The sequence below is a fragment of the Protopterus annectens genome, chromosome 3.part1 (assembly GCF_019279795.1).
Source record: "Protopterus annectens isolate FY-2018-M chromosome 3.part1, PAN1.0, whole genome shotgun sequence".
Lineage (NCBI taxonomy): Eukaryota > Metazoa > Chordata > Ceratodontiformes > Protopteridae > Protopterus > Protopterus annectens.
The window spans coordinates 1,785,498,474-1,785,520,666 of record NC_056732.1 but is presented as its reverse complement, the minus strand read 5'-3'; the positions used below and the strand labels follow the sequence as shown (position 1 = coordinate 1,785,520,666).

Genomic DNA, 22,193 nt, shown 5'->3' with positions numbered 1-22,193 from the left:
ACATAGTAAAAAGTGTGTTTGGTAGTTTGGTGTCATTATATGTCATTATCTACTTTAGTTTGGATGTGGAATACCTAACCCTGGTAGTACCCATACATTCTGGAAATATCCACCTATACTCATCCTCTGCCTAAGGTCCACTTATAAATGATGCACATTTTAAATCTGACTCTTCTCTAGTCTCAGTCAAGGTTCTGGCTGGCAATGTCACACTCACCCTACCAACAAAAAAATCCCTTCTCAGTCTTGGATTCTGCGACTCTCCAGCTGTTGTTAAAACATATACTGCCTCTAAATGGATGTGTCCATCCCTCTGCTCTCTGAAAAATGTTATTCCTGTCTTATAAGCAGAGGTCACCTGGTTTCACACTCACCCTCTAATTTTTCTAAACCTTAAACCTTTACACAGAAGAGTGCATATCTTTGTCCTGTAAAATCATGATTCTTGCCTGCTGAAGGTTAAATCCGTATTGGTCTTCAATGACATATATGTATATATATGTGTATTTCATAACATCTAACAGTACAATTCACAAGAAAATAACATCCCCTCCACATATAATGACACCAAACTACCAAACACACTTTTTACTACTGCAGGGGGGAAGCCTCCCTGAACCCCCCATGTGGGGGCTCCACCCCCCTGTAAATTAAATATACCAACTCCAAAATCACACTACACTGGAAAAAAGTTAATTTCCTAACCCCACTCGTTCAACCCCCCCCCCCTGCAGAAACATAGTAAAAAGTGTGTTTGGTAGCTTGGTGTCATTATATGTCATTATATGTGGAGAGGATGTTATTTTCATGTGAGTTCTACTATTAGATGTTATGAAATTCAATGTTATGGATTGTAGATGGTCTGGTCTCAATGTTATGACATTTTATGTTATGGGTTTTAGATGTTTTGAAGGAGACCTATATATATATATATATATATATATATATATATATATATATATCTATATATATATATATATATATATATGGGTCTACTGTAAAAGATCGAAAATCCAGTTGTTCAAAAACTAACAGTGGACCCTCGGTTATGTGAAAGTGCACTTCCGCAAAGCATGGTTCAATGGACCGTTCAGGGAAACTGAAGTGCAAAGGCACACTACAGTGGGGAATAGGGAACACTGTAGTGCGATCTCGGAGTTGGTATATTTAAGTAGGGGGTTGTGGGGGGGGGCACAGCTCCCCACTCAATGTAATGTTAGGAAGTGTTTTCTGTTTTTTTTTTTCTTTTTACCGGTTCATTGAACTGAGTTTCGTGAAAGTGCACTTTCAAATAAGTGCACTTTTGGGTAACTGAGTGGCCTACTACTCTTTTTCGAATAAGTGGTATTCGATTAAAAGCAGTAGACCCATATATATATATATATATATATATATATATATATATATATATTGGTCTCCTGTCTCCTCTCTGATAATAAGTATTGTCACAACTCTTGTTAGTGTAACAAATGACTTTGTTGATAGTTTGATTTTATTAATTAGAAATTGTTAGCAGCTGTTAATATATCTACTCATCTTAACAATGTTGAACTGTTGATTGCATCTCTGTATCCTTCGTTTGATAATAGTTATTGAAAAAACAAAACAAAACTGATCCCCCCTAGCTTGCACTTTACATTGTCCATATGTTCTCACTCGGCAATGCGCAGTTGTCTTTCATCTACCTGATCATGCTGTAGCTCTGCTGCTGTTAACAAAACATAAATACTTATCCGTATCAACTTCACTACCAAGATTCCTTGCATCATTAACATCACCACTAAGCTTCTTTTCATCAATAATATTAAATGTATGGGCATCCTCAAGTCCGCAGGCGTGGCCTTTAAGTGGTCTTTCTTCTTTGTCCACCTCTATCACTTTGGCCATGTGGCATCTTTATTCATGGTTATCCCCAGTGCCTGGGGGGTAGAGAATGTAAGGACTTTCTTGAGTGGGAAAGATGGATTTTCTCATGACAAGATTGAAATTATCTGTACTCTTTTGGAAGTTGTTTTAGAAAATTATGTGTTTGTTTTTAATGAAAATTTTTTTTCTGCAGAAGGTTGGCATTGCAATGGGCACAGCATGTGCTAATGGCTACATCAACCTAGCGCTGGCACAATGGGAAGTACAGTATTAACTGGTAACGTGTTCCATCATCACTCTTTGTACTACAAAAGATTTGTGGATGATATCCTTTTACTATGAGATGGCTTCCTTGAACTGCTAGCAGAATTTATGTTTTTACATCCTGCCACTGATTTCCTGAGATTTACATACACAGCTTCTGATAAAGAGATTGCATTCATAGATGTATCCTTCAGTAAGTCAGTACTAGGATGTTTTAAGACCAGGGTTTTTAAAAAGGCCACTAGGAAGAATGTATTACTGCATAAGACGGGTATGCATCCTTGGCACATACTGAGGAATGTGCTGAGGGGTCAGTTCTGAAGAACTATGAGGTTTTATAATGATGATAGCCTCCTGTAGAAGAAGTTTGAAAGTTTGAGATCTGACTTTCTAGCAAGAGGCTATACACAGAATGAGATATATAGCTGTATAGCCCAAGTTTGGCAAGAAAGGAAAGGCAAAGGACAAGCTTATTATTCCCAACAGCTATCTGAGGGAGAGGCATCCCCTATATTTAATCCACAACGTTCAGTGAGGGTTCCACTCACATTTTCAAGTGACATGAACACTTTCTGTGACATAGTGAAAAAACATAGGGGGATTCTAATGTCCCTGAAGAATTGAGTGGAGTTGTTTCAGAAGTTCTCCGGTTTTCTTTTAGAAACAAGTATGCCATAGAAAGGGAGCATTAAGGGGGTTTCCGCAGTCCCAGCAGCAAGGCACTTATCCCTTTCGAAGGTGTAGTGCATGTAGTTATATACAATCTGGTATGGTTTTTAAACATCCCCACTTAGGTTTTTCTGTTGAGTGTATGCTTTATGTAGACTGTTCCACAAAGAACTTAATGTATTTGGCATTTGCACCCTCTGCTATGTTTTTTACATAGGGAAAAAACAATCATTCCTTTAAGGAATGGATTTGGGAACACTTGAGAGACATTAGGAATGGGAGGCAGGAAAATGCATTAGCACACCATGTGGTGACTGAAGGGAACTCCCACAAGTTTAAGTTTCTGGCACTGGAGGTAGTTGAAACTGATATCAGGGGTGGGGATCTTAAGAATAAGACAGACGCAAGAGAACAAGCCTGAACTTTATCCCTCCAAGCAGATAGGATTCCAGGACTAAATGAGGTTGTTTCCTGAAGCATATGCTGAAGGCACGCCCACTCCTACATTCATTTGTGCATATATTTTTTACATGAATGTTTTAGAATGTTTGTACTTTGATGTTAAGTATATTGCCATTATGTGACATCATTTATTTTTTATTATTGTTTAAACATTTTTTACATGTTTCTTGCAACAGGGAATGATGTCACAGTGCTACTTCTATACAGATGCTTCTTCTTTTTAATGTAACTGTCTGATGAAGTGATCTATTGTATCGTGAAAGTGCTTAGCCATTTTTATTTTTTACTTTTAAGTTGAATAAATCTAAGAACCTACAGCCTTGGTGGTCTGGCACTTTGTTTATTTGGATACTGTTTTTTGTTTCAGTGCCATTCCTCTATCTTGGTGTTTTTTTGTTTTTAGAAATAAAAGAACGAGATATGAGAAAAAAGTAAAATGAATTATTTATAGGGGCTAGCAAAGGTAAAAGCATTGCAGAATAAGAGGAATCCCAAAGAACAAGAAGAGGCCCAACTGCTTCGCTGGCATAGACATGGCATGGTGCCATCACCTGCTGTTTGTCCTAATCTATTATTTATTAGAATATTTTATTTAGTGCAAATATGGTGTGAAAGGGAAAATAACACAATATTTGGATAATATGTATGAGTTTAGAAAGGTTGCCATTAAGTAACTATTTTTAATAATCCCGAGTGCAAGAATGTTTAGCACAATGACTTGGACAACAGAAAGTAGAAAGAGTTGCCTCCAGACTTAAGGAGTCTATGGCAAGGAAGATAACCAGAGATCCTCAAATATTAGAGATATTTATAAAATGTTATGAATGTTTATATATAGCAAAGGAGTGTGGAAACCAAGAAAAAGCCCAACTGGAAATATTCATGGAAAAATTATTTATGCCAAGGTTAGAAAAAAAGATGAGAATCCACAATTAATATCTAAGATAAGAAGAGAAGAAATAAAATAGTGAAACATAATTTGAATCTTTACTTGTACAGATTTTGGTTGCTTTCTTGTGGACAGATTTGGAGCATACACACAGTGTGCCCTTTCAGTTCTTTGGAATACCAGTCCAGTTGCTTATTTGTGTTTTCATAAAATTAATGCAGTCTGTTCTATTTGTTTCTCTAGTACAGCAGAAAATCTCAGATTTTCCTTACATCCTCTCTTCGGTAATTCTACATTTTTTGAAATATCTGTTCTTTTGCACTCTCATACTCAGACAGCCTTTTCTTCACTTTGACCTCTGTTTTTTGCAGTTTTATCAGTTCATCTGAATATCTGTTTAAAGCTTCTTCGATTTTCAGCCTTTTATTTATTTATTTATGTGACATTTGTTGACAGGCGGGGGCCTGGGGGGAAAAGCTCCACAAAAATATAGAAACAAATAATGATCAAAAGTCGATACAAAGTTTACAGAAGTGACGAATGCTGATTATAATTAGAGATTAATGTAATTATAATTATACTAAGGAGGACAATTTAGCAAGTCATTATGAAAGTAAAAGAAGCTAATACTCTCAGTTGTGAGCCTGCTGCTGGAAGCAGTTGACATGCTATTCACAGGATCATAAAAGATTACTAGGCTAATGGCTCTGGGGCTCTTACAAGCCAGGCCAACAGTTTATCTGCCAAAAAAACCCTCAGTCAGCACCTGCCACCCCTATTTACAGAGCAGATTACCGTATAAATAAACAAGGATGGATGGTCAAGAATGGAATTCAGAAATGGGGATAGGAGGTTCAGTGAGAAGGGGTTTAGGGGCCAGAGGTAGAGAGGGAAGAAAGAAGCAAAAGAAAGTTTGAGGGGAGGTAAGCAGTAGAACAAAATGGGGGTAGAGGTGAAATAGGAGAGGTGAGGAGGTAAGTTATCTTTTGAGGAGTTTTAAGGAAGGGGCTTACAATGGCATGTCCAGGAGTTAAGAAGGTACTCTTTGAGAGCTTTTTAAAATTCTTGTGTGTGAGGCATTTTATGGATGGCCAAGGGAAGCTTGTTCCAGGAAAGGGCAGGAGTGTAGCTATATACGTTTTGGCCTATTGATCTTTTGGGTTTGTATATGTCTAAGTGTAGTAGGTCAGAGTACCTGTGATTTCTAGTTGGTGTGTGAAGAGAGATGAGCAAGGTGATGTCATGGCAGGAGGAGAGCTTATTTAGGATGGTATAAATAAGTAGTTGACAGGATAGAAGTTGATGTGAGAACTCTAACCAAATTAAAGTTTTGAGAGAATTACAGTGATGTGCAAAATTGTATTTATTTATTTGCAGTTTGTTTTCCAGGATAGTCCATTGGGCTACAAGGAGCCCATTTTCAATGGAGTCCTGGGGAGAAAAGCTCCAGAGAAATATAAATACATAGTATAGAAAGAGCACAGATCCATAATATACATTTCAATTAAATGTTAAATACATATTTTGTATAGTGCAAACCCATATTGCACAATTCAAATAGATATTATATAATACAGAAATAAAAAAAGATTTTCATTATGAAAGTTACATCAGGTTAGTTCAGTAAGTAGGAATTACAGTGAGGTAATTTTTTAGTCATTGGTCGAATATGTCCCAAAGGATATAAAACTTTAGGAGGTAGTGACAGGCAAAGTTTGGAAAGTTAGGAAGAAAGTGTGGTAGAATTAGACTGGGTGAGAGCAAGAGCATTTCCATTGTGAAGTAACGTGCGAGTGCAGTGAGGTTTTAAACAAGGAGAAACTGCTGGGGGTGCAGATGGGAGAAGGGAGAGAGTTCCACAGGCGTGCAAGAGAGAAGGACATCATTTGATTCCCAGTAGGATGTGTTGGTTTATGCAATTTAATTAGGTTTTGGGAAATGTATCTTAGGAGTCTATCTGGTTTATGCATTTCAAACATATTTGTAGGGAGGGGCAGAGAGATGGGTTATGAATGACTTTGTGTGCTTGGATGAGCTGGGTATATGTGAGGAAGTTTGGTAATTCTAGCCAACTTAGTTGGTGAAGGGAATTACAGTGGTGAGAAGAGGCTGTATGACCTGCCGCATATTTGGATATTTTGTTATAACAAGATGGGAGTTTTGTTTTGAGGGAAGAGTGTAGGCTGGTTAGGATAGATGCACCATATAAAAGGGATGGGATGAGGTATGTATTAGCTAATGTAATCCTGGTGGTGGGAGAGATAAAGCGATTGTGGTGGTAAAGCATACCTAATTTTTTATGTTTTTTAATATATTTGCTTGTAGATGCTTGTCAAATTTTAGTTGATTGTCAATGATAATTCCTAGTAATTCTGTGTCAGACACTAGTTCTAGGGGGGTATTATTACTGCTGGTAATTATGAAGAATTGTTTGTCTGGGGAAGAGGTTTTGGATGCATTGAATAACATAAGTTTTGTTTTGGTTGCATTAAGGGCTAGATGGTTGTCTAGCATCCACTGTTCGGTGGAAGAGAAGGCAGCTTGTGTTAGATTGTTTAGAGTTGTGATAGAAGGAGGAACAGATTATAGTAGAATCATCGGCATATTGGATGAAACTAGAGTTAGGAATGGCTTGGAAGAAATCATTTATGAATATGTTGAATAGTAGGGGGCCTAGAATGGAACCTTGGGGGATGCCTGTGGATGTATTAAGGAAGGGTGAGGTAGCTTTTTTTCCATTTAACTGCTTGTTGTCTGTTTGTGAGATAGCTTGAGAACCACGGAGTAGAGGAAGGGGATAGGTTAAATTTAGAGAGTTTGGTAAGAAGGAGGTTGTGGGAAATGGTGTCAAATGCCTTAGAGAGGTCGAGGAAAAGAGTGGATACAAAGTGGCCAGAGTCGCGGGCTTTATTAATTGTTTCTAGGAAGGAGAGGAGGGCAGTGGAGGTACTATGACCTGGTCTAAAGCCATGTTGTGTGGGGGTAAGAAGATGATTATTGATTAGGTAGGGTAAGAGTTGTTGGTGGACACACTTTTTAAGTAGCTTAGAAATAGGGGATAGTATGGTGATAGGGTGAAAGTTTGGGATGTCATTATTATTGCCACCTTTATGGAGAAAAAGAGGTCTGGTTTGCTGCAAACCTGGCTACTTTGTTGTAGGTAGCTTTGAGTTTAGCTAGGAGGCCTGTCTGTAAGTTGGTTAGAATTTGTAAGCTATAGAGGAGGGTGGTAGAAGGTAGGTATAGGCAAGAGAGATGCGAGAGTCCTTTGTAAGAAATGTTTTGTTCCTGGAGAATAGACCAAATTTTTGGTGGGTGTTCTTAATACAATGGTGAACATGTAGGTTAAATTTGAGTTGGTCATCTATAATGACATCTAGAAGCTTAGTGTGGGTTTTGATGTTTACAACAGTGTTGTTAAGTGATGCTATGTAAAAGGTGAGTTTGAGGTGGGCAAGTGATTCTGGGGGAAATAGTAGGAGTTTGGTCTTTTTGGGGTTGAGAATTAGTTGGTTGTTAGTGAGCTATTTTTCAATAGAGTTGAAGGAGTTTTGGGTGAGATTGTGCAGGTCAGAGAAGGTAGAGAGATGACAGTAGAGTCATGTGCGTATTGAATGAGGGTAGATTATGGAGAAGATATAAAGAGGTGATTTATGAAAATGTTGAATAGTAAGGGACCAAGAACAGACCCATGTAGAACCCCCATCTTGATGTTAAGGAAGGGGGATAGTGATGAAGGCAATTTAAAAGATTGTTGTCTGTTGGAGAGGTAGCTAGTGAACCAGGTAACGGTGGAGGTAGAAAGGGTAAAGTCAAAGAGTTTGGAGAGGAGCAAGGGGTGGTAGACAGTGTCAAAAGCTTTTGAGAGGTCTAAGAAGAGACAGGAAATTAGTTTGTTGTTATCTCTGGCAGGGAAAATGGACTGGGCAAAGAAGATGAGGGATGCTGAGGTACTGTGGTTTGGAAGGAAGCCATATTGGGTGGGTATGCAAAGGATTTTGAGGAGTACGTAGTCCAAGATTTGCTTATGTACACATTTTTATATTATTTTAGAGAGGGTGGAGAGTATAGCTATAGGGCAGTATTTAGATAGTTCAGTGGAATTTCCACCTTTGTGAAGAGGTAAGGTATAAAATGGTTTCCAAAGTGAGGGAACTGTGGATTCAGGTATGGAGCAGTTTATGAGGATGGAAATGGAGTGTGCTATGGCGTTAGCAGCTAGATCAAGGTAAAGTGGAGGTAGTTTGTTGGCAGAGGGAGAACAAGGCCTAAGCTTAGATAGTAGACATTTTATATAGCTGGTGGGAACAAGTTTGATAGAAAATGAATTACTTTGGTTGCTGGTGGTGGTGGGGGGGGGGTCCATGGAGTAAGAAGAGTTTGAAGTAGGTATTACTTCACTGATGGAGTCTATAAAGTAGGAGTTAGGTATGGCAGCTGTTTCTAGAGAGGTATTGTTAGGACAGGGGTTAGGTGTTGTGGGGCTACCTGGGTAGAGGATTTGATGAATACTGTTCCAAAATATTTTGCAGTTGTTGTCTGGGGGGTTAGGTGTTGTGAGGTGTAGTCTGGGGATTTAGGTAGCAGTTTGTTTTTTTTTGTTTTTTTTGTCTATGTTGACCTGTTATTTATGAGGTTACAGCATTCTTTATAGGTTTGTAGCAGTGAAAGAAATTTGGTTAGCCAGAATTTCCAGGCCTTATGTCTTGTGCATGAGAGTGCATGTGGATTGAGTTATCCATGGGGAGCAAAGACATTTGACTCTAATTGTGCATGAGGGGTGAGTTGAGAATATTTAGAAATATGTTATTACATTTTTGGACTGCATCATCTAGAGATAGGTATGTGAGAGGGGGCCAGTTAATAGAGGAGAGCGACTTATTGAATATGTCAGGATGGAAGTTAGAGAGACTTCGACAGTCTTTGTATGTGTGTGCCCTTTGCAGCTGGGGGGAATCTGTGGACACAAATTGTTGAGTGGTTACTGATGGAATCTGGTAGTGTCTGGGTGGTGATGTAGGTCAGAACTGGAAACTAGTATCCAGTCTACAATGGTACTGGAGCTGTTAGGCTTGTTAAGTATGTTGGCAGAGATTAGTCGAGTGAAGACATGTACATTTAAGCAGGAGGTGGAAGAGCTAGAGGTTTGGGTTGACCAATTGATGCTGACATCTTGCAGGAGAGTGATTTCATTAGGTATGTTGAGGGTTAGCCAAGAAAAGGTTTGTTGTAATATAGTTACATTGTTGCCGGGGGGGTATGTAAATAACAGCAATTGTAAGAGTTTTATGGTTGTTAAGTTTATAGTTAGCAATTAGGAGTTCTGCTGGGTGAAAGGGGGGGGGGATTTGATACAGGGCACAGGTTCAGATGATCAGAGAATAATATAGCAACTCCTCAACCTTTTTTCTTTGGTCGGTCAAGACTGACCAAAGTTGTTTGGTCAGTTTTGTTATTTGAGTTTATATACTCCTTCAGTGTTTTATATTTTAATCAGCTCAGAGCATATCAGATTTATTTTTTATCTAAATTACTCAAAGTCATGTATTTCACCAGAGCTGGAGCTTTAACTTATTTTTACTGAACAGCTGATTATTGATATATATGCCACTGTTTGCCAGTATCAATGCAGGACTACATTTCACATTATACCATGCATTAATGATTCCTAGAAGTGCATTTGTTTGTGATCTTAAAGTATTAAGTTCTCTCAACACCTTATCCTTCAAACCACTAAAGCTGTCTATTCATAAAGGACTACAAACTGAAGTAACACCTCATAATACTGTTTCTTGTGACACATCATGGTTAATGTCTGCAAATAATGTATATTATCTTTCTTTGAGTTATGGTCTAAATCACATACATACATTTTTGCAAATGATGGACAATCTGCTCGTAAATATTTTTGAATACCATGTTCTCACCTTCTTGCTTTCCTTTGAAATTTTCAAAGCTATTTGCGTTATGTACACTGTTCTTAGTCTATTGTATTCTCCTGTTTTATTTTTCATTGTCAGTGTATCTATGTTTTTGAACTTTTCCTCCACAGATGTGCTAAAATGGGCTAATTTATCCAGTTTGAGTTTCCCAGTAAAGAAACACTAATAGATAAAATGGAATAGTAAAAATATATAAATATGTGTTAATAGAAAGGAAGCATGCATAAGTATTTAAATAATGTTTTAACAGCTTATCTTCAGCTTTAGGGATAAGGCCCTCCCTGCTACACACACAGACAGACACATTAAATTTTCTGTAGATGACAGAGATTTGTTTCTTACCTGTGTTGATGACAGACAGCATTTCTTTCCAAATTCTGTACTGCAGGGGGCCTCTGTGTACCCCAAGACTTAGGCTGCCAGAAACCAGTTCAGCATTAAATACACCTTTCGTCTCATTCTTTGTTTTTTCTTTCATCTCTTCCTCTTCTAGTCCTTTTATGATGCTGGTGATAAAGAACGGAAACAGTGTAACTTATTTCACTTACAATGTGCAGGGCTTTAAACAAAAACAGAAAGAGATCATTGTAGTTACATACCGTTGTATTTCATCTGTGATGCCCTGTGTTGAAGAGACCAGAAGTTTTATGTTATTTTGCATCTGTACAGACTGAATTTCATTTACATCAATATGAAGAGAGAAACAAATTATTTATCTTACCGTCATATTTAATGAAACAAAGCGAAAGGGCAAAAGTGCTGGGACAACAGCTAAATGTCTGTAATAAACTAACAAGCATTTAACTCTGTGGTGAATATCATAAAATTGCTTTTATCCCCTCCTTTATCAATGCCTGGATTTGCTTGTGACAGAATATCAAAAGTTAACATTGACTGAGTCTGTTTTAGATACTAACCTTCGCATTTCCTCCTTTGCCTGCTTGCTTTGATAGTCAGTTGTATTGTAAACTACATTTCAAATACAAGAAAGTATCATGAGCATAAGTGTGCCTTACTAAATAAAATACTCGTTAATACTGCAGTAATTATATGAAGTATTTGTTGAGAAAAGACTTTTTAAGGCTGGAATAATGATCTCAAACATGGCAGCTTAAATTCAGTTCAGTGCAATTCGACTGAGGAGGTAAAAAGCCTGGAAAGGAGAACACAGCAGGCGGTAAATAGCAGCAGCAAAAGATGAGGTGGACAAGAGGTAGTCATAAGAGATGGCTTACAGGTACACTAGCAACATGAAAAATCACCACAGAATAATGATTAATACTGGGATGCAGAGGTAGAAGCAATCATAAGTAGGAAAAAGAGCTCTGCCTGCTATTACCCTAAACTCATCCACTAATACCAAACCACTGTAATCCCACTAACAATAGCAACTGTCATTACTACCCCTTCTTGTAACAGCAGACTTTCTGTAACAACATGAGCTACTTTCCTCCTGTCTACCTTTATATTAAAACTATTCATGCAGAATAAAATGCTGACCACTCCCCGTGAAGACTGGTAGAGATGGGTGAAGGCTGCCAGCCTAGCCAGATATAATTTTATACATAATTCTATCAAATATAAATGTGAATGTGAATCACGAGCTTGTTGTCTTAAATGAAAGAAAATGCTGTTACAAAAATGTGGTAACAGTGCTCTCTACTGACCCAGTAAAAGCATGTTGTGGCCCTTTGATCTAATGTTGGCTCCAGTCCAGCTAGATGAAGGCTTCCTGCCTATTGTTTTAAGGCTAAAGTTATTGACCTGAATTTACATGTGGAATGTTCTTTATTGCTCTAAATGTAAAACAATGTAAATGCAGTTTCTGTCAGCCTCAGAACACCAGGAAAGTGTGAAATGATGTAATGTTTTATCAGAAATGCAGTTTCAATTTAAACCGTGAGAACCAGAAGGCATTAAGCATTTTTGTCTTGAACATCCAACTCGGCACTGCTTTATGCTCTATGTAAGTAAGTTATTTTAGAAGTGTGTTTTCTTGTAGAAATAGCTAGAAATTATAAAGATAAGACTAAGTGTGTTTCTGTGATGTCAGAACTGTACTACTGATTTATTTCATGTATTTCTGTGTGATCTCTGAACTCTTGACTAGCACTGACTGTGTAGTAGAAAGTATTGTCATGTGGTTTTAATTATTTATTATTAAATATTTTAAAACCTTATAACTGTGGCTGGTTTGTGTAGAGATAAGTTAAGCTCTAAAGTACATTGCATATTTATAGAGTTACTGTCCAAGTCACTCCAAATAAGTCTTGACTGATTAGTCACACTTACTAATTGGATAACAATATTGCACAGTAATAATTGGACACCCTTTTAAGGGCCTTTGAGTAGTTAATAAATATTAGTGGGTGGTGGCAGCTGGTACTACCATATAGTCTGGGAAAAAGGGGCACAGCTGGGGAACCTGTGCCAGCCTTCCCTAGAAGTCTCTATGTGGTTGTATAAACTCTTCTCAAAGTGTGTGTGTGTGTGTCAGCCACTTGGGCAGGGACATGAAGCACTGGTTGGACAGAGAGGGTGCTAGAGGTTTTATCTTACCCACTAGGCTGAGATCTGGACCCTATAGCTGTGCCAGTGGGGAGTCTTACTGGGGACCTGGAGAGCAAGGGAGCGACCAGCCCCGGACTGACTGTGATCTCTGTGTGCTCTTAAGGGAAATTGCACTTTACTGTGTGCATTTGCTATTCTTTCCTCATAAATGGGATGCCCTTTCTGGTGTTGGTGGTGAGGATTGAGGCTCCTCAATTGCTGGGCCAGGGCACGGGTCTCTCATATTAATTGGTGGCAGTGGTTGGGATATCCTCACATATTAATTGTTTGGCAGCGGTGGGATATCCACATCACATATTAATTGGCTGACACATACTAATTGGCTTGTAGTGGTGTGGGTAGAGTGAATACTGTAGCTTGTGTACAGTGAGCTTTAAAGGTGTTTTGTACTCTAAATCAGCCATGCAGTGAATACTCAGAGTTCAGATCACAACTGTTTTATTTCTTTTGTTAACTTAGTCAGGGTGAGCAGGCAGCATGTCAGCAGAGGAGTATGGAAAGCTGACAAGGAGACAGCTGTAGGAGATGTGCCAGGCTTGGGGACTGGTGCATGGAAACCTGACTAAGGCAGACCTGATTGCAGCCTCGGTCACAGCTACATCAGAAAATAGCAACCAGGAGAACAATCAGACTGGCAGTGGAGATATAATTCCCTCAGAGAATGGACAGCTCAACCTTTCTGCAGTTTACTTAAATATCTAGCTGGAGCTAAGGACACTTGAGTTGGAGGCCAGGCATGTGGAATTAGAAGCAAATGAGAGACTGCAATGTTTGCAGGCTGAAGAGAATAAGAAACTGTTATGTCTGCAAGCTGAGGAACAAGAGAGGCAGAGGCAGCATGAGAAAGAGATGCTGACTCTTTGCCAGAGTCATGGAGGTAATGAGGAAGGGAGTAACTGGACCCCAGATGCACAAAAGGTTAGTAAATTTCTTCCGCAGTTTAAAGAGGGGTATAATTTTGATAGTTTCATTCATGTTTGAGAGGGTATGTAAGCAGTATGAAGTTGATCAAGGGCTCTGCGTACAGTTCCTGACCCCCTTACTTCATGGTAAAGCTGTAACTGTTCTGTCCAAAATGTCTGACATTGCATGTTTTGATTATACTGCTGCAAAGAAATGTCTTTTAGAACTGTTTAAGCTAACACCTGAAATGTATAGGAAAAAGTTTTGTGAGCATAGATGCAAGGCAGATGAAAGTGTGTGTGAATATGATGCTGAATTGAGCACTTATTTCCATAGGTGGGTGAGCGGATGTCAGATCACCACTTTTGAAGGGCTGGCAGACCTTTTGGTGAGGAAACAAGCCCTCAGCACTTTCCCTGAGGACATGAGGATCTGGTTAGCTGATAGACAATGTGCTACTTCAGATGAGTTGGAGAAGAAGGGAGACCTATACCTGGCAAGCAGGGCAGCCCTGCACAGGAAGGGGACCCCCAGTACTGCTCATGGGTTTAAAGGAACCCTTGGCGGGCAGCACAGACTGCCACAACAGAATCTGTCAGTAGCAGGGGAAGCCACTAGTCCAGGTATACATCCAGGAGCTAGGGTTAAATGTTTTGAATGCAACCAGCGTGGCCATGTGGCATACAGGTGTCCACAGAGACAAGGTGGGGAACCAAAGGTGAGGGAGCCAATAAGTGAGAAAGACAAAATGCCAATAGTAGGTTGTCTTGAGACAACAGGGGTACTAAACTACCATCCTGCAGATGTCCTGAGAAGGAAGTATTTGGATGAGGCAGTAGCATGTGCTTATGCAGTTACATGCAGTCAGGCTTGGAAACAAGCATGTGGGTCTGGTAGCCTGGGGAAGACCCAGACAGACTGCATACTTGCAGCCAGGACTGGTGAGGTGGTTACTTCAGGGAGGGAGCTACTCTGTAGCAGTGAGACTGAAGGTGAGCTACAGCTGCTTATGGTATGGAGGTTCCCTTGGACAGAGTGACTGCAAAGGTATAGGTGAGTAGTAGTACCTAGGCTGACACTGAGGCACCTCTGTCAGAGGATGCCAGACTTCCTGTGGAAGGGAAGCTGGGAAGGGTTACAAAAAGAGAGTTGAGACAGGCTCAGCTCTCAGACCCTACATTGAAGGCCTGAGGCAGGTAGTTAGGGAGGCATCTGATTCTCAAGGAAAGGAGGAATCTGTATACTGGGACAAAGGGTTAATATACAGAGAGTGGACCCCTGAGGAAGGGCTAGAAGGTGAGAGAGTACAGCAGTTGGTAGTGCCTAGAGCCTACCATCTGGCGCTTCTAGCCATAGCCCATGATATTCCCTTTGCAGGTCATATGGGCATAAAACGTACAAAGAGGTGTATTATGCAGAACTTCTACTGGCCTGGCATTTCCAGAGATGTAACAGGGTACTGCAGGACCTGTGAGCATTGCCAAAAGGTAGGCAAGGCAGGAGACAAGGTGAGAGCTCCTTTGATGTCTTTGCCTGTGATTGAGGAGCCATTTCAGAGGCTAGCTATGAATATTGTGGGTTTTCTGAGTACCTCAAGTTCCACAGTGAAAAGGTATATCCTAGTGGTAATGGATTATGCTACATGATACCCTGAGGCAGTGGCTTTGTCCTCCACTTAGGCAGAGAAGGTGGCAAATGCTTTATTGGAGATTTTCAGCAGGGTAGGTTTCCCAAAAGAAATACTGACTGACCAAGGTGCCAATTTCATGTCAGACCTGCTGGCTTGTCTGTGGAAGTCCTGTGGGGTGAAGTACATGAAGACCATCCCCTACCATCCCCAGACTAATGGTCTTGTTGAGATGTTAAACTCTACAATCAAGTCCATGCTACGGGCATTTGAAGATCAGTTTAAGAGGGAGTGGGAGAAATATTTGTCCCATCTGTTGTTTGCTTACAGAGAGGTTCCCCAAGAATCCACAAGTTTTTCAGCCTTTGAGTTGCTGTATGGGCATAGGCTGAGGGGACCTCTACATTTAATTCGAGATGAGTGGGAAGGTGAGTGAGAGTCTCACAAGGAGTCTGTTGTGGCATACGTCCTAAACTTCATAACAAGGCTCAGGGAACTCATGGACTTGGCCCTGGAGAACCTGGCAGAAGCCCAACAACAGAAAAAGGTGTGGTATGACAGGAATGCTCGAGCTAGAGAGTATGCTGTGGGGCAGCAGATAATGGTTCTCATTCCTGTCAGACACAACAAGCTGCAAGCAGCATGGGTGGGACCCTACAATGTGGTAAGAAAGATAAGTGATGTTAACTACATGGTGGAACTGCTAGGCAGACAGCAGGGCCACAAACTGTACCATGTTAACATGATGAAACCTTACCATGATGGCGAGGCCCTTGTGTGGAGCATTTGCAGTGGATTGAAAGAGGAGTCTGAGGGAGATCTGGGTGACTGATCTCCTCAGTGAGGCTCGGGCTGACAACTTGGTGGAAGGGGTAGCAATGTCCCAGCAGCTATCTCCTACCCAGGTTTGAGAAATCTGAGCAGTATTGCAGGTATTTGGGGACATGTTCACTGGGAAATCAGGGTGCACCCACCTGGTGCAGCATCAGATGGATACAGGACCCCAAAGGCCTATTAGGCAGGCCCTGTATAGGGTGCCCGAGAGAGTCAAATGGACTCTGAGGGAGGAGGAACAGGTAATGTGGAACTAGGGGTGATTCAAGAGTCCAACAGTCCCTGGGCCTCCCCAGTGGTGCTGGTGCCAAAGAAGGATGGCAGCACCAGGTTATGTGAGGACTACAGGAAATTAAATAGACACACAGAGTCAGATGCTTACCCCATGCCTAGGACAGATGAGGCCCTAGAGCAGCTGGGTGAGGCTAAGTATCTTACAACTATTGATCTTACCAAGGGTTACTGGCAGGTGCCCTTGACTCCCAGTGCCAGAGACAAGTCAGCCTTTCTGACTCCTTTTGGCTTGTATGAGTTCACTAAGATGCCCTTTGGGATGAAGAATGCCCCATTGACTTTCCAGAGGCTAGTAGATAATACCCTAGCTGGAGCAGGAGGGTTTGCCCTTGCTCATTTAGATAATATTGCCATCTACAGCCATTCCTGACCAGAGCACCTTCAGCATGTCAGGGAGGTGCTGGGCAGACTACAAAGGGCAGGGTTGACCATTAAGCTGAGCAAATGTCAGGTGAGTATGGCAGAGGTCTCCTACCTAGGACATAGAGTGGGGAGTGATAATATAAGGCCAGAACCTGCCAAAGTGGAAGCTATTCAGGCATGGTCTGCACCTGTTACTAAAAAGCAGCTAAGGGTGTTTTTAGGGACTGCAGTGTACTACAGAAAGTTTATCCCCAGTTATAGTCCCATAGCTGCTCCCCTCACAGACCTGATAAGGAAAAACAGGCCAGATAAGGTGGTGGGGACCCCAGAATGTGAGCAGGCATTCCAGAAGCTTAAAGAAGCTTTGGGAGGACCCCCTGTGTTAGCCAGTCCAGATTACAGCAAAGAATTTGTTGTGCAGGTGGATGCTTTAAACCATGGGGTGGGGGCTATACTTAGCCAGATTTCTTTAGAGGGGGAAGAGCACCCAGTGGTTTATCTCAGTCGTAGGCTCCAACCCAAGTAGGAATGCTATGCAGCTGTGAAAAAGGAATGTCTAGCCATAGAGTGGGTGCTGCAGAAACTTCAGCCTTTTCTGTATGGAAGAAAATTCACTGTTATGACAGATCACAACCCTTTAACATGGTTAAACAGAGCCAGGCAGCAAAATGCCAAGTTACTAAGATGGAGCCTTGGGTTACAAGCATATATGTCAGTGCAGTACCACAGTGGGATTAGCAATGCAAATGCAGATGGGATCTCAAGACAGGAAATGGGGTGAGGTACACTCAGATAGACCTAACCCTCTCAAGCAGTGTTTCTCAAGGGTCACTTGAAAAACTAACTTGAGTTCTCCAAGGGGGGGGGGAGTATGAAGACTGGTAGAGATGTATGAAGGCTGCCAGCCTAGCCAGATAAGTTTTTATACATAATTCTATCATTTGTAAAGGTGAATGTGAATCACAGGCTTGTTGTCTTAAATGAAAGAAAATGCTGTTATAAAAATGTGGCATCAGTGCTCTCTACTGACCCAGTAAAAGCATGTTGTGACCTTTTGATCTAAAGTCAGCTCCAGTCCGGCTAGATGAAGGCTTCCTGCCTATTGTTTTAAGGCTAAAGTTAATAACCAGAATTTACATGTAGAATGTCCTTTATTGCTCTAAGTGCAAAATAATGTAAATACAGTGTCTGTCAGTTTGGGAACACCAGTAAAGTGTGAAATTATGTAATGTTTTATCAGAACTGCAGTTTCAATTTAAACAGTGAGAACCAGAAGGCATTAAGCATTTTTGTCTTGAACATCCAACTCGGCACTGCCTTATGCTCTATGTAAGTAAGTTATTTTAGAAGTGTGTTTTCTTGTAGAAATAGCTAGAAATTATAAAGATTAGACTAAGTGTTTTCTTTGATGTCAGAACTGTACTACTGATTTATTTTAAGTATTTCTATATGGTCTATAAACTCTTGACTAGCACTGACTGTGTAGTAGAAAGTATTGTCTTCTGGTTTTAATTATTTATTATTAAATATTTTAAAACCTTTTACCTGTGGCTGGTTTGTGCAAAGATAAGTTAAGCTCTAGAGTACATTGCATATTTATGGTTTACTGTCCAAGTCACTCCAAATAAGTCTTGACTGATTAGTCACACTTACCAATTGGATAACAATATTGCACAGTAATAATTGGACACCCTTTTAAGGGCCTTTGAGTAGCTGATAAATATTAGTAGGTGGTGGCAGCTGGTACTACCATATAGTCTTGGGGAAAAAAGGGCACAGCTGGAGGACCTGTGCCAGCCTTCCCCAGGAGTGTCTGTGTGGTTGTATAAACTCTTCTCAAAGTGTATGTGTGTCAGCTACTTGGGCAGGAACACAAAGCACTGGTTGGACAGAGAGGGTGCTAGAGGTTTTAGCTTGCCCACTAGGCTGAGATCCGGACCCTATAGCTGTGCCAGTGGAGAGTCTTATTGGGGACCTGGAGAGCAAGTGAGTGACCAGTCCCAGACTGACTGTGATCTATGTGTGCTCTTTAGGGAAATTGCACTTTACTGTGTGTATTTGTTATCCTTTCCTCATATATGAGATGCCCTCTCTGGTGTTGGTGGTGAGGATTGAAGTTCCTTGATTGCTGGACCAGGGTATGGGTATCACACTCCCTTCCAAATTTACCATAAATAAATCTATCTACTCCCCCACAGAAACACCAGTGAGATAGTATCTTACTCCTTAAACATCAGTAATGCTTCCTGAAAATTTTCAAGGATCATCCTAGTGATTTTTCTACGTGTCAAAGTTTCCTTACCATAATACTTAAAAAAATATGCTACATACAAGCTATTGAAAGATTTCACCTTAGAGCTAACATAATGAGGAACACAACTGCACTGATATTTGACTTCTGCCTAGTGCAGCAAAACAGATGCTCAATGTGAATCATATGATGTCTGTCCTTATCACTGCTGCAGTATTCTTTATACTTGGGATATCCTGTTAGGGATAATGTAATGTTTGGCCAGTATACCAAAGCCTTTACATCACCCCAGCATCGTATGTCAGGCATATGCTCTTCATGCAGGTATGGGGTATAAAGAGACATACAGACACAATCCTCAAATGCTTTGTAAGAACTTCGGTCTGTACGCCTTTCACTGAGGTGATTCCTATTGAGCCTTTTACAAGTAAGTACCTCATTGGGGTTTCTTCTTTTCTTGTTTTCCTCTGTTATATTTGAGCTCATGTCCTCAGAAAAGGGAAGTGTGAGTGTGGGAGGCAGATTCCCCATAAGAACAGACAGAAAAAGTGTCTTTTCTGTTTTGATGTTATGCACAACCACACCCAGTGTGCTCTCTCTCAGGCTTTTGTACCTAAAACTCTTCATAGCCACTTGTCTTCCTTATCCATGTATCTGGAGAATCAATGCTTAAAGCTATTGAACTAAGAGGCCATGGCTGAATCCACCCACCATGAGGTTCACCTGTCTTTCAAGAAAAAAGCAAATAAAACTCACCCTGAATCTGTTGCTATCCAACCTGCACCTGATGTCTCTCTCAGGATGGATGAAGAGTCTGAGGACTGTCAGGGGCCGACACCATTTCCTTCTGTGGCAACAGAGTCAGTGGCTGACATGAAACTTATCTTTTGTACAGCCACTGGGGCTGTGTTTACATCTGCTAACTATGGGTGATCATATCTGAAGGGCCTAAGGGATTTTCCAAATCTTAGCCAGGAAAGAGGTGTCTGGTACCTTTACTGAATCTAGGCAGGGATCTGAACTCCCTAGATTGGTCAAGGCTGATGTCTCTTTAAAGAAGAGACAAAAAAAGCAAACATAGATCCCATTGGATCTTCACAAAGAGTAACAGAACTTTAGTCAAGGGCAGTTTAATGCTCTGCTACTCTAGTGTTTGCACCATATAAAAGAGCTAGAGATTCTGGTACTTCTGAGGATTTGGACTTTGGTAAGGAATCCCTTGATTATTCTTTGAAAATTCATTCTCCTTTGGAGTTGGCATCAGAGGAAGAGGACTCCTTACCTACTGACTCTCCCTTTGAGGAATTGTCCTTTGGGGAAACTGTGGTCTGTATGATGGAACTTTAAGGGGACTGTTCTCAAGTATCTGAGGTACAGAAGAGATACTAGGAGATTTTGCAGATGGACTCAAACAGACCTTCTGCGATTTCTTGCATGTTAGCCATGTGTGATACTTTTACTGCTGTCTCACAGGCCTCTGACTGCCTCTCTCTGACTCATAAAAAGTCAAATCTCTTTTACAAGGCACCTGGGGCTCTTTAATATTTGTATAAGTGTCCATCTTCTGACCCTGCAGTAGTGTCCATGTCCAGTGATGAGCCTTCCAAGCTCTTATCCTCTTCTAAGCCTCCTCCCTCTGGCAAAGACAACTGTGCTATGGAGAGACTAGGGAAAAGAGTATATGGCCATTAATTACTAGACCCATATGACTAGATATGTCCTGGCCTCATTGCTTCAACTAGGGGGAGTATCATCTGACTTGCATGACTCAGAAAATTATGCCTGCAGCTGTTTCTTGCTCAGTTCTACCTCCCGGGTGGCTCACCACTCTATATATAATCTAGTTATAATGTAATGATGCATCTTCTAGGACTGCTGCATCTCACATTAGCTTAGCTATATTCCTGACTATATCTAACAGAATTATTATACCCTAATTAGCTTACTTACAGAGTGACGCAGATGCGTGAGGAAGGGATTTTGTCAGATCCAAAACAAAATACAGACTGCTATCTCGCTCTCAAAGAGTTCTCAAATTAATATCTGAAATATTACTGCTGGGATAGTTTGCAGAATGACATGAGATCTTGTAATCTGACTCTATCCCAGGGGAAAACCCCTCACTGCTGGAATCTGGCTGTATTGAACTTGTGAAAATACATAGATAAGGACTTTTCCTCAGATCCATGGCAAATGGTGGAAGTCATAAAAGAATAAAACACTTCCAAGACAATACAGAAAATCTCTCAGCACAGACTCTGTGTCTCCTTGCTGTGATAAAGTAATTTAATTTCATCTATTTTTCTGAAATTTACTAGACTGAGGTTTAACCTCCTGTGTTCCAGTTTCCACTGTTACAATATATACATTTAAACAGTGACAATAGTGCACATACATTTCTGTTCTTTTCCATTAGGGCATGCTGTGGTTACATTTTCAAGTACTTTGTAAAAATCTTTTTCAACACACGTCTGTACAAACAAGTTTGATATACACATGACATACAGTTCTAATACACTTGTAACACAAACATTATGTATACATCACGTTGATATTCACAAATGACATATAATTATTTAAAAAATTCCAGACAGTTGGGCTGGCAGTGTCTTCTTTTATGACTGAGTTAATTGTAGATCTTATTATGTTTATACTTGTATTGCATTCTTATTGTATCTTAATTTTATTGTATCTTAATTTCTGTAACTTTTACCTAGTGGAACTTTTCTCCCTGGGCTTCCCCTGAAAAAAGACTTGAGTAATATCGGACTTTCCTGGTTAACAAATGTAAAACGAATAATAAATAAATAAATAAATAAATATAGCCTCCCAAGCTAAAGACAACCAAAAGACATTCTTTAGCTATGTTACAAGTCTGAAAGGAAGTAAACAGTGTGCCAAACTAGTGGTAAATGGCACCACTTTTACTGCACCAGGCAACACTGCAAACCTACTGGTTAAGAAATGCAATGCAAACTTTGGTCCACCATCCCCCCAGTTGCCATAATGGTGATATCAAAATTCAAACCACCCCTTGTTGTCACCAGAGAACAGGTCCTAAGGGCTCTCTCAAATGCAAAGAACACATCATCTATGTGTCTTGATAACATACCAGGTTACTTCCTAATTGGCTTGAAATAGGACCCCCAATGAAGCTATTTAATCTAAGCCTTGAAACTGGGGTTGTATCCGTGGACTAGAAGACAGTAACAGTCATTCTACACTGCACAAGGATGGCCCCTCTACTGATGTAGAAAA

At 40.4% G+C, this 22,193-nt stretch overlaps 1 protein-coding gene across 1 annotated transcript in view; it reads right to left on the bottom strand.

The window, feature by feature from the left end:
- Positions 1–22,193, bottom strand: part of LOC122798918 (zinc-binding protein A33-like) — a 299,752-nt gene that overhangs the window by 230,455 nt on the left and 47,104 nt on the right. The window contains exons 4-5 of the mRNA XM_044068009.1: positions 10,692–10,714; positions 10,435–10,598 (exon numbers count right to left, since the gene is read on the bottom strand). Coding sequence (XP_043923944.1) covers positions 10,435–10,598; positions 10,692–10,714 — 187 coding nt within the window. The remainder of the gene's footprint in view (positions 1–10,434; positions 10,599–10,691; positions 10,715–22,193) is intronic.